The sequence below is a fragment of the Nematolebias whitei genome, chromosome 11 (genome assembly GCF_014905685.2).
Source record: "Nematolebias whitei isolate Nwh7 chromosome 11, NemWhi1, whole genome shotgun sequence".
Classification (NCBI taxonomy): Eukaryota; Metazoa; Chordata; class Actinopteri; order Cyprinodontiformes; family Rivulidae; genus Nematolebias; species Nematolebias whitei.
Window position 1 is genome coordinate 25,202,423 of NC_056508.1, and position 13,315 is coordinate 25,215,737.

The 13,315-nt window shown below is 43.0% G+C and overlaps 1 protein-coding gene across 1 annotated transcript in view; it reads right to left on the minus strand.

Annotated features, from left to right (window-relative positions):
- The window catches only part of LOC119417246 (nucleolar protein 4-like), a 51,659-nt gene that overhangs the window by 37,538 nt on the left and 806 nt on the right, over window positions 1-13,315 (minus strand). The window contains 1 exon segment of the mRNA XM_037684458.1: window positions 12,753-12,907. Coding sequence (XP_037540386.1) covers window positions 12,753-12,907 — 155 coding nt within the window.

Below are 13,315 nucleotides of genomic sequence, written 5' to 3' on the forward strand. Positions count from 1 at the left end.
TAACAGAACCAGGTATTTTAACAGAACAATGTGTGCTAACAGAACCACGTGGCTATCAGAACCATGTGTGTTAATTGTACCAGGCATGTTAATAGAACCAGGTGGGATAAAAGAAAGTGGTTAGCCAAGAAGAAATATGATGATGAGAGGACTGAAGAGAGGAGACAGGAATAATGGAGATGCAATGTAGAACAAAGAGAGAGGCAGCAAAAGCAAAGCAGAAGGCATATGATGAGGGTTAGAAGGGCTTGTACAAATTGGCAGGACAGAGATATCAGGCTGGAAAGGATGTGCAGCAGGTTAGGCTTGTTAAAGATAAGAATGTTCTAACTAGTGAGGAGAGTTTGACAGGCAAATGGAAGGAGTACTTTGAGGAGCTAATAAATTAAGAGAATGAAAAAAAGAAGAGTAAATGGTAAATGAACTGCACTTATAGTATGCTTTTCTATCTTATAAAGAAACTCAAAGCACTTTATACTACAATCTGTGCCCTCATTTAACCATTCATACAGATCTCTACTAGATCTTTACAAAGTTAATCTGAATCTGTAGAAACTAATCAGTGCTTTATCTAAAAAAGTTATATCTGGTCCTCTGGACATTAAAAAAAAAAAAAAAAAAAAATGAGCATGCATCAGGATAATCAGTGCTTTATCACATTCATACACTGATGGGCCACACATCAGAGGCAATGAGGGGTTCAGTGTCTTGTCCAGGGACACTTTGGCATGTGACTGCAGGTGGAATCGAACCCCCAACTCTTGCATTGGAGGACGACTGCGCTAACCACTCAGCCACCCTACAAGTAGAGTAGAGGTCATAGAAGCTGTGGATCAGGAAGTGGGAAAGATTAATAAAGGTGAAGTCTGGAAAGCTCTGAAAAGAATGAGAAAGGGGAAGGCAGTAGGACTTGATGACATACCAGTGGAGGTTTGGAAATGTCTTGGAGAGATAGCAGTGAGGTTTTTGATTCAATCACTGAATGGCATATTTGAGGGTGATAAAATGCCTGAGGAATGGAGTAGAAGTGTGCTGGTACCCATTTTTAAGAACAAGGGTGATGTACAAAAGTTGTCTTAGGGCACTGAACAGAAACATTCACATACATACAAAAGCCAATCAGCATAAGTTATCTATCTAAGGAAGGAATTGTGGGTACCATAGTATTTCCATATTCTTCCTTCCTTCCATTTTGTTTTTGCTTTCTGTTTGTTTCTGCCAATTTTTTTCTTTAATTTCTTTATTTCCTTCCTTAATTCATCTATGGTATTAACTTTCTCCCACCTTTTTTGTCACACTATTTTTCTCTCCCTCCCACTATCCTCGGACTTTGTCCCTTCTCCACACCTCTCCCTCTCCAGCTTCCCATCAGCCTCAGCAGCTTGCTGCAGTGTGTGTCTCTCGTGGCTCTGTCTGTGGCCTTGAGAGGTGAAAGATAATGCTGGGAGCCCCTCTCTGCTTCCCTCCCACCCACACACAGCAGCATACACACAGACTACTTTAGAAAATACAAAGACCCAGACTAGAGCTGCTCTCTTCCTCAACCTCACTCAATGCAACCCTCCCACACACACAGGAACACAAGCAGCTATACAGAAACATACACTCTCCGTGTATCACTCATGATGCATTAGCCAACTCTGCACCCGCCAGGTTTCTAAAGACTCTGCTTCACGGGCGTGGCTTTATTCAGCTCACATCAACTCAGCATCAACCAAATATGTCTCCATTACTCGTTTCTGTTTGGATTTTGGAACCGCCATCACTGTATGAGCCTATGGCAGTACTAGCAAACTCCTTCTGAAGCGTGATTTTCATACTGATCATTGAGTGAATATGTACATTGCTGAGATGGAATGCAGCAAATCACAGCTTATTCCGTGGTCGAATGATGAGGTTTTTATCAATTTTGTCAGATGAGCACAAACAGTGTGAGCTTAATGAAGCAATGATGAATGAAGGAGTTTAAAATTCCATCAATCGAAACATCGACCAGAGCTCACACCTGCCAACGATCCCTCCCACAATCCCGCCCAGTGAGTGAGGGACACACTCTCAATGGAGACACATCTACACTTGAGTAGAACCAAATAGAAACGAAGCAATTAGAGTGGTACTTAACCACGGAGAAGCAGCTTAAAGCTCCTTCCCAAGAAGGTCTCTGTGAACCACAAACTCCCACTAAGATAATCTGCTCAAATCATCAGGAATTAGTGTTGGGCAGTGATATGGGAGTAACAGGTACCTAAAAATAGCAAAGGTATAACTCAAAAAATGTGCTTGTGATTATTATTGTTTTTCTTTGGTTTATAAAGTGTGTACTTCCTGAAAATTCTTCACATGTCATCCCTGCAATACACTGGTATTAGTTTCTGTAATGATTTCTACTGATTCAGAAAAGGACTGAAGGACGTACGGAACACTTCAGTGTAGAGACAAAGAGTTACCATAATGACAGCACGACCTGCCTGCTTCTCTTCTTAATATATGCACAATCTGTTCATTGGAAAAGGATTAATTTCTAAATGGAAATGTTCGTTAAACAGCTGGAACACATCTTCACTGGTACTCAGAGTGTAAATAAAAAGACTAGCAAGATATATAAAAATAGAAGGATATGCTGGCTAAGTTCTCCATGATAAAACATGAGGCTACAAAATGTTTAAACCTCTGCACATGTTTCCTACCAACTTATTGCTTTAACGACATCTTCAGATTCACAGATACCGGTGATTCTGTGCTGCTTGTCCTGTTGGACCTCACAGCCGCCTTTGACACCATCGACCATGAGATCCTCATTGCTTGGTTGGAGCAGTGGGTGGGCGTCACAGGATCAGCCCTCAATTGGTTCAGATCTTACCTCAATGACCGATCCTTTTGTGTCTCCATCAAGGATTTTAGTTCCGCAGAGGCAGAGCTTAAATGGGGGGTTCCGCAGGGGTCCATACTGGGTCCCCTCCTATTCTCTTTATACCTGCTGCCGCTTGGTGCTATTTTCCGGAAACACAACATGCCCTTCCACTTCTATGCCAATGACTGTCAAATTTACTTCCCCCTAAGACACAATGGTACATGCTCTATTCAACCACTGCTCAACTGCCTGGCTGACATCAGGGACTGGATGGCTTTAAACTTCTTAAGTTTCAATGAAAAGAAGTCTGAAGTCATGCTGTTCCATCCCAACGACACGATCACAAACCACTGCATCGACCTTTCCACTCTAACCCTGTCAGAAAAACAAAGAGTCACTAATCTGGGCGTGATAATGGACCCTTCCCTGAAACTTAACAATCATGTAAACATGATCGTTAAATCATGCTTCTTCCAACTGAGGCGGCTGTCTAAACTGAAGCCCATATTGTCCAAAAATAACCTGGAAACAGTAATACATGCATTCATTACATCTAGGCTTGATTACTGCAATTCGCTCCTGTTTGGTATCAGTCAAACCTCCATTGCACGACTACAATTGGTCCAGAATGCAGCAGCCCAAATTTTAACCAGTACAGGCAAAAGAGAGCACATTACACCAGTTTTGGCCTCACTGCACTGGCTACTGGTTCACTTTCAAATCCAGTTCAAAATACTCATGTATGTCTACTAATCACTGAACAGTGTCGCCCCCCCCCCCCATCTCTCTGATTTGCTACAACCGTATGTCCCACCACGCTCCCTGAGGTCAGCGGACCAGTTGCTCCTCACAGTTCCAGGAACTCATCTTAAGCACAGAGGTGACAGGGCCTTCTCTGTAGCAGGACCAAGACTTTGGAACGAGTTACCTCTGCTTGTCAGACAGGCCCCCTCCCTCTTGGTTTTCAAGTTCCGTTTAAAAACTCACTACTATTCAATAGCTTTCAACACAAGATGATCTGTGTTTTGATCCTGTATGCTCCACACTGGTTTGTCGTCATTATCTGCATTGTTTTTTTGTCTATATTCTGATTTACCTCATTTTGTATTTTGCTTTGTGTGTTACCTGTTGTTTTGTCTGTACAGCACTTTGGATGGCTTTGTAGCTGTTTTAAGTGCTTTATAAATAAAGTGGTATGGTATGGTAAATTTCTGGAGGATGTGGAGAGCATGCATTTATGTTATATTGTATTTACTTTTAATCTTTCTTTAAAGGGCTGAATGTGTTAAACTGATTACTTTCTAGGGCAGCAATAAAAGTTAGAGAAATCAAACAAAAATCTTCAGTCTGACAGGTCTGTGAAAAAGGGAACAGTGGAGAATAACACGTGTCCCCATCTATGAGAGGTTTGAATACTGGATGTTTTTAGTTTTGGTGATGTGTTTTTCTGCATGAGAGTTGAACAGGGAATACAAGTACAGTAAACCTTAATGTTTTTGCTGCAAGATATTCAAATGGGTAGGAGTTACAATGTATAGAAGAACAGACGTGTTTTCTTATATTTATGTTTTGCTTGTCCACGGCAGTGCAAAGTGACAAATGCTAGAAAGCGGAGGGAGCAATTTTGTCCACCACTATGTGCAATGGAGGAGCCATGGGGTGGCCAGTGGTGGCCTTGGACACCATAGAATATTCTGCAGCCATCCTAATCATTTGAGGAAACTATACTTTTAAGTCATCCTGATTCATGCACAAGAATCCAGGTAGAAAAATCCAAAAAACTTAAGACAGGTCCTCTGGACAGTTTCTTTTTGTTGAAACGTTTTGTCTTTCATTTAGATGAAAGATAAGGTAAGATAAGATAAGCAAAGATAAGATAGAACTTTATTGAACCCGTAGGAAATTGTTGTGCTAGAGTTTCAAATATACCGTAAAAAAAAAGTATATATATACACACACACACACACACACACACACACACACACACACACACATATATATATATATGTGTGTGTGCATAGTAGTAGTTAGAGGAGTGGTGGCACAGTGGTTAGAGAAGATGTGTCTGTGATCAGAAAGTCGTAGGTTCAATTTATGGTACCATCAACATCAAAATGTGGGTAGAATAGGTGAAACACCCACACCTGCCTCCACCCTCATTCGCCCCAATCTGGGCCCCTGAGCAAGGCCCTTAACCCCCACCATCTGCTCCGTAAACAGGTCTCTCTTGAAAATTAGTTATTGTGACTCAATGAAACTACCTGTATAAATAAAGGGTAAATGAAAAAAAATTGTACTGTGTATATATGTGGTATATATACAGTGTATGGCAGCACGGTGGCACAACTGGTAAAACTGCTGCCTCTCAGCGATCAAGTTACCCTGGTTCAAATCCCGGTCTGGAGGCCTGTCTTGGTGGAGTTTGCATGTTCTCTCCATGCATGCATGGGCTTTCTCTGGGTACTCCGGTTTCCTCCCACAGACCAAAAACATGCATGTTAGACTGATTGGTAACTCTAAATTGTCCCTAGGTGAGAGTGAGAGCATGAATGGTTGTTTGTTTCGTTTGTCTCTATGTGTCCCTGTGATGGACTTGCAACCTGTCCAGGGTGTACCCCGCCCCTCGCACAGTGATTGCTGAACATGGGCACCGGCGTCCCCCATGACCCAAAATGGAAGAAGCGGGTAAAAGATAATGGATGGATGGATGGACCCTGGAAATAGGCATCAGATCCTCCCAACCCTTCAGGATAAAGAAGGTAAAGAGGACGGATGGATGGATGGTAGATTTGTCCCAAATGGTGTCAAAGTAATTCAGTATTTGTAAAATGTACTTTTGTAATAGTCATATTCAGGTTGTATTTCCCTCATTGCTCATTAACTGCTGAGATAAACAGCACTGGTTGTAAAATGTTATCTTTTAAAAAAGGGCACAAAATGGGACCAAAGGTTATAGTCAGAGCATAACACTTTAAATGATCATTTCCCTGAATTACTAGCTGCCAACTTCTACCACTGACAACACACACACACATACCTACGCATGCACGCACTCATGCACGCACACACACACACACACAAACCTCACATCCAATTAAAATCCATGAATATAAAAGCCATGCTGGATGACTTCAAAACACCACTGGTGTTCACCTACAGGTAAATATAATAAACTTAGGTTTCAGTCTGTATCACTGTCACCTTAAGGCTCAGTCAGACACCTGAATACGCTAAGGTTTTATTGCTACAGAATGTTGCAAAAAGGTGAACAGTCTGTGCACACATGCACACACACAGCTGGGGTTATGAGGTGCAAGTATCTGCCACCTATCAATCTTTACCAGACAAGGCCAAGGATAGCTGTACAATGTTGTGTGTGTGCATGTGTGTGTGTGTGTGTGTGTGTGGGGGGGGGGGTCCACAGCTATTTACACCCATCATAGATTGTAGCCTACTGCTTTGATTTTACCTATAACAAAATAGATTTTATATTATGTAGGGAGAACATGGCAGAGTGGTGGTGAGAGCTGTCCTCTCACAGCGAGGAAGGCCTCCCGCCTGCGAGGAGTTGAGTTTACATGTTCTCCTTGTGCATGCACGAGTTTTCTCCAGGTACTCTAGTTTTCTCCCACAGACCAGAAACATGCATGTTAGGTCAACTGGTGACTAAATTGTCTCCAGGTGTGAGCTATATAGTGAATGGCTGCTTATGAATTCTATTGAACTCTGTCCATTTTCTTAGTGATAGTAGAGGATATTTATCAGGAACTCTGTAATGTTATGGAAGTCACACATTACCTTAATGGGTGGAAAAGGTGTGACTATAGAACTTATATCCCAATGGCCAAATTAAAACAGAATCATTTAAACACACTCAAACTGCACTGGCTGCTGTTTTTTGTTATGTTCAGTTGATGCAGATACCTCCACTTCTCCAACATGATACATCAAGACATGTCCATATTTCTACTTGTCTCCATGTTTCTCAGTCCATGAAAATATTTTTTAATGGCAAAGATCATGTTGAAAGACCAGTCATGTTCTTGTTTGTCAGATTGTAACAGGTGGCTGTTCCATGGCTCCATGGTTCCATGGCTATTCCATGCAACTACCCACACTCATGGTTCGCAAACTGTGGTAAAAGTGAAGAAGGCTCCTTCTACACGCAGTTATCTGTCATATAATTGAATGTAATGTAAAGCTGGAAATTAGACTGATAAAATTAGTTGTTTAAGCAAAGAATGATCTAGATTCCAAATATAAACTACTCAAAACAAAAAGTGCAGTGAAAATTATTTTTGAAAACCAGTCTCGTTAATCTTTCCGTGACCTTTGCTGGCATTCTTTTGTTGCAAATCACTCCTGAAACTTTTCTCTATCCATTCCATCCTGCCTAGTCTCTCTTTTTCACCTCTTGACTACATTCTCCATTTTCCTGGACTGTAGCCCCTAAATACTTGAAGTCCTGCAGCCTCACTGTTTCATTGGGCTCCCTCCACACATGTACTCTGTCTTAATATGGCAGACTTTCATTCCTCTTCTTTCAAGAGCATACCTCCATATCTCCAAGTTCTCTTTCACCTGTTCACTGCTCTCACTACAGATCATAATGTCATCTGTAAACATCATAGTCCACGGGAATTCCTGCCTGACCTCATCTGTTAGTTGGTCCATCACCAGAGCAAACAAGAAGGGGCTCAGAACTGATCCTTGATGCAATCCCACCTCCACCTTGAAGCTATCTGTTAGTCCTACAGCACATCTCACTGCTGTCCTGCTGCCCTCATACATGTCCTTTAACAGTGTAACATACTTCTCTGCCACTCCAAATTTCCTCATGCAATACCACACCTCCACCCTCGGGACTCTATCATATGTTTTTTCTAAATCCACAAAGATACAATGAAGTTCTTTCTGATCCTCTCTGTACTTCTCCATCAGCAGCCTCAAAGCAAAAATGGCATCTGTGTTGCTCTTTCTTGGCATTCACCCTCACTAATTTTTCCCACTTCCTGGTCCTCAGCTTCTATGACCTCTATTCTTCTTTCTCTTTCATTCTCTTCAATACAAATTCAAATTCAAAAATACGTTATTAATCCCAAAGGGAAATTAGTTGTTGTAACTCGTTATCCTCATTTCATTAAGAGATGTTATAGATACTGATGGCTGTAGACAGGAAGGATCTCTTGTAAAGGTCCATCCCACAGTGGATCCTAAGAAACTGGCTGCAGATGTCGTCTGATCTGTCCACCCAGACTCGGCTGGCCTCTCAGTTCCCCCGGGCTGTAGGACCACCTAAATGCAGGGCAGAACTCCTCCCAGTGCGATGGCCACTCCTCCCAGCAGTCTGCCGAGCTCCTCAATGCTACGGACATCCAACTGTAGGTGCTGAGGGATGATCCTGTCCTTCTGCTGTCATGAGCTGTGTTTCCTGCTAGTTCCAGGATCTCAGTAGTCAAGCACTCAAGCACAGCTGGCAGGTAGATGAGAATGCATCCACAGAACATCCTTTTCAACTCATTTGAGATTTGAGGCTGTAGTTGACATATTATTTGAGCTTTTGAGATGTTAATCAGCTGCTCTTGGTTGTAGAAAACTGCCTTGTTGCCATGGTTACACATCATAACAAATGTCCAAAACTAAAAAAGTTTCAGTAAAAATCCTTCCAGCTGCACAGCATATATATATATATATATACCAGAGGAAACAATCATCCAAAAAATGTGATTTACATCCAGAAAAAGAGGAATTAAAGTTTCCAAAAGCAAAATCTCAGAATGAAAGTAACAGAGCTGCTCCAACATGCAACCACCTTGAGCGGCACAATTCTATATATATGTATATTCACACTTCATTCATTAGCTCCTCAAAGTATGTCTTTCACCTTCCCGTCACATTCTCCTCACTTGTTAGAACATTACCATTCCTATCTTTAACAAGCCTAACCTGTTGCACATCCTTTCCAGTCTAATCCCTTTGTCTGGTCAGTCAGTATAAGGGCTTTTCGCCCTCTTTAGCGTCCAGCCTCCCATACAGCTCATGCCTTATGCTTTGCCTTTGCTACCTCCCTCTTTGCTCTACATTGCATCTCCTTATATTCCTGTCTCCTCTTCAGTCCTCTCATTGTCATATTTCTTCTTGGCTAACCTCTTTCTTTGAATAGCTTCCTGCACTTCACTATTCCACCACTAGGTTTCCTTATACTGTTTTCTTTGTCTAGATGACACACCAAGTACCATCCTATCTGTCTCTCTAATTACTGTAGCTGTAGTAACCCAGTCATCTGGAAGCTCTTTCTTAACACCCAGAGCCTTTAACAGCTCCTCTTTGAATTCCTCACATCCTTCTTTTTACATCAGCTTACACATTTGGTCTTCTCTGATTTTACTCTTTTTTTCTTCTTCACAACATTAGTCATTCTACACACAACCATATAATGCTGTCTGGTCTTGCTCTCCCCTTCCACATCCTTACAATCCCCAATCTCCCCCAGGTTTCCTCTTCTACACATGCATACTCCTTTCTCCACTCTTATATATAAGAGTGGAGAAAAGTTGACACTTGCAGGTTGACTTATTGATGCCTTTAAACCAAAGTTAAGCCGTTTAAAAAAAATGTCCTAACCTGAAAAAAGTCATTTATGCTTTTATCAGCTCAAGGCTTGACTACTGCAATATTCTGTGTGTAGGAATCTCCCAATCCGCCATTAGATGTCTTCAGTTGGTCCAAAATGCTGCAGCCTGTCTTTTAACCAACACTCAGATGTGAGCACATCACACCCATTTTATTTTCTCTCCATTGGTTTCCAGTCTGTTTTAGAATTGATTTTATTCCCTTTTAAAGTGCTTAATGGTCTAGACCCTGACATGATCTGTTAATGGGTTGAACCCACATGCAGGCTGACACAGGAGACTCCAAGGTAAAACATAAAGAGTATATTTAAAATAAAACAAAATAAAACAAAAAACACAGCAAAAGCTGACGAGGCAGCAAAAACTTACATTTAATGAATGGATGAAAAGATGGAGGAACAGACATGGCAGGTTTGGAAGCACAATCCATGGACAAAGGAGAAACACAGAGACATTGACTTTAACTAATCAGACAGGAATGACAAACACCTGGGAAGATTAGAATTAGACAGGTGAGACAGGAGCTGAACAACAAGGAGGAAAATCACTGGAGAGTGCAGGAAACACAATAATTAAAAAAATGGCAGGAAAAAAACACAGATTTCCACAGTATTCCTTACTCAAGGGATGGCACTTGCCATCTCAAAAGACAACTGTATGTAACATGGGTGTGAGGAGGGAGGAAACAACAGGATGGAGGGCACAAAGGGAAATACAAGGACCAAATAACCTAAAACTGACAAGGTCAAAACTTGGGAACCTCCCCAAAAAGTACAACAAAGGGTAAACACCAAACCAAGAGTTCAGGTGGACGGCCAGAAGACCATCCAGAGCGGGGCAAGAGTTCTGGCAAGTGGCCCAGACACTGTCCCAAACAGGGCAAGAGTTCTAGCGGGCAGTCATGAGACCATTCATCACTGGGCAGGAGTTCTAACGGGTGGCCAAGAGACCATCCAGAATGGGGCAAGAGTGACGTCCACCTGGACCCTCTCCAAATCAGGCAAACAAGGGGTGAAGAGGCCAGAGGGGAGGCTTTGGCAGCAGGTGGAGGAACCACTGGGAAGGCTGTGACTGCAGGCAAAGAGACCCCTGGGGAGGCTGTGGTTGCAGATGTCACGTCAGTGAAGGAGGGAGCTGCAGCAGACGATGAGACCAGAGGAGCTACAATAAGAGATTAGACCAGAGGAGCTGCAGCTAGTGATGGGCCAGAGGTCAAGGCTGTAGCAGATGGCGAGGAACCAGAGGAGGGAGCTGCAGCAAACGGCGAGGAACCAAAGATGGGGGCTGCAGCTGGCAAGTCAGACAAGGGGACTGCAGCTGATGAGTCAGATGAGGGGACTGCAAATGGCAAGTCCGATGTGGGGGCTGCAGCTGATGTGACCAGAGGAACTGCAGCTGATGAGACCAGAGGAACTGCAGCTGACGAGATCAGAGGAATTCTAGCACATGATGAGACCAGTGAGTCTGCAGCAGGCAATGAGACCGGCAAGTCTTCAGCATGCAATGAGACCAGTGAGTCTGCAGCAGGTAATTAGACTGGTGAGACTGCACCAGGCAATGAGACCAGAAGGACTGCAGCAGGAGATAAGGCCGGCGGGACTGTAGCAAGAGATGAGGCAAGCGGGACTACAGCAGGAGATGAGACCGGCAAGACTGCAGCAGGAGATGAGGCCGGTAGGAATGCAGCAGGAGATGAGGCAAGTGGAACTGCAGCAGGAGATGTAGAGCAGAGGCCATCGTCTCTGACACCCACAGAAAGGCATGGGGGATATGGAACGTTATCCTCGACCTCCATGGAGAGGCATGGAGGAAAAAGATCATTGTCTCTGACACCCATGGAGGGGCATGGAGGAAAAGGGTCATTGTCCTTGACATCCACGGAGACACAAGGAGGTGAGGAGTCATGGCCGACACCCATGGAGACACAGGAAGGTGGAGTGTCATGGCTGATCTCCACAGAAACACCAGAAGGGGAAGCATCACTGTCACCCGTGGAAATCTCGACTGCCCCCTTGGCTGTGGAGATCTAGGTCACTCCCTTGGCTGCATCTGGGAAGACTCTGGTGGAGAGAGGGCTTGGGATTTGGTGGCTCTGGTTTGGGTCTGCCGTTGACTCCTCTTGCGGCAGAGACAAGGATGGAGATGGGGAGGATGTGCGGTTTGATTTTCTCTCACAGACGACTTGGGAGGGGGGCGAGGATGGTTGGGGATTGGAGCGGCGGGTGGCAGAAGAAGGGAGTGCAGCTTACATCTCTCCTTCTACACCTCAAAAATCTTCAAAAAGCTCACACATCCCCAGTACTTTGCTCAGTCCTGGCAGCATGTAAACTCACCCACAAAGTCCTCTATGGCCACCACCCGTTCCCACAGATTGCTGGAGGTGGCCACTGGGTTCACATATGGGCACGTTACCTCAAGGAGCCACTGAAGGTCCTCAGGGGCGAGCTCTACAAGAAACAGACAACCTGCTGGGTTCTTATACTGGTTCGTGGATTCTGATATGATCTGTTGTAATGTGTTGAACCCATGTGCAGGTAGGCATGGGAGACTCCAAGGTAAAAAATAAAGAATGTATTTATATATTTTTTAAAATGCTTACGGGGCAGCAAAACTTACATTTAACGAAGGATGAAAAGATGGAGGAACAGACATGACAGGCTTGGAAGCACAATCCACAGACAAAGGAGAAACACAGAGATGCTGACTTTAAAGGGAGTCAGACAGGAAAGGAAACATCTGAGGTGATTAGAATTAGAGACAGGTGAGACAGGAACTGAACAACAAGGAGGAAAAACACTGGGGAGTACAGGAGACAAAAGGATTAAAGAAACGACAGGACAAAAACACAGATTCCCACAGACCTACCTTATTTACCTGATCTAGTAGCTTTCTGTGAGTATGAGAGAACCTTAAGATCCACTAAAACATATTTACTGTTTGTCCCAAAGTCCGAATACAAATGTGGGGGTTACCAGGCCTTTTGCGTCACTGCACCCAGACTGTGGAACCAATTACCTCAGGAATTTAAAAAAATCTAATCTTAAAAGCTTTTTATTCAGGCAAGCTTTTAATACTAGTGGCTCTCTATCATTTTTGTATTATTTTTTTTTTTACTTTTGTATTGTGAAGCACTTTGCACACCTTTTGGCTGCTGTAAAGGGCTCTATAAATAAATGTGGATTGATTAATTGATTGAGAATGATGCAATAATTTCTTATCCATAAAATAGAAACAGTGTTTCTGTCAGAGTCAACTTTCATGTTGCTTACCATCATCCTCTTTGTTGTGGGAGTTCCGAGGACTATGGTGCATCTTTTTACTACGGTTTGTAGGGCTCAGGTCTGACACTGCTCCCAGATCTGCTTCTAGCCATGTGGGCTCACTCATCTCTGCCTGCTGACCGCTCAGTCAGCTGTCATCCTGACTGCAAACAAAGAGAACACGACAACTTGATGACATGAAAGGCTGACCTGTGTGAACGTGTTATTAATGAGACTTTGTGAACCACTACAAACAAATGAAATCAGTAATTCCTTATCAACAATTATGCTTTTATTATTTTCAATTTGACATGTGTGCTTACTGTTTTCAGTATGTACAACCATTACGGCTGCTCGACCAGTTAAAGAGATAGTTCAGTCAACTTTTAAAATATGTTCCGTTTAACGGAGACAGATACTTTATTCATCAAGTTAGTACCTTAACAGCAATTACATCATCAGTCAGAGATAAGTTTTTCATCCAGGTAAGCTAATGGATAGCCAAACAAATCACTGCTTAAAAAAAAATAAAAACATAAATAAAGAATATACATATTGTGTGTATGGATTTA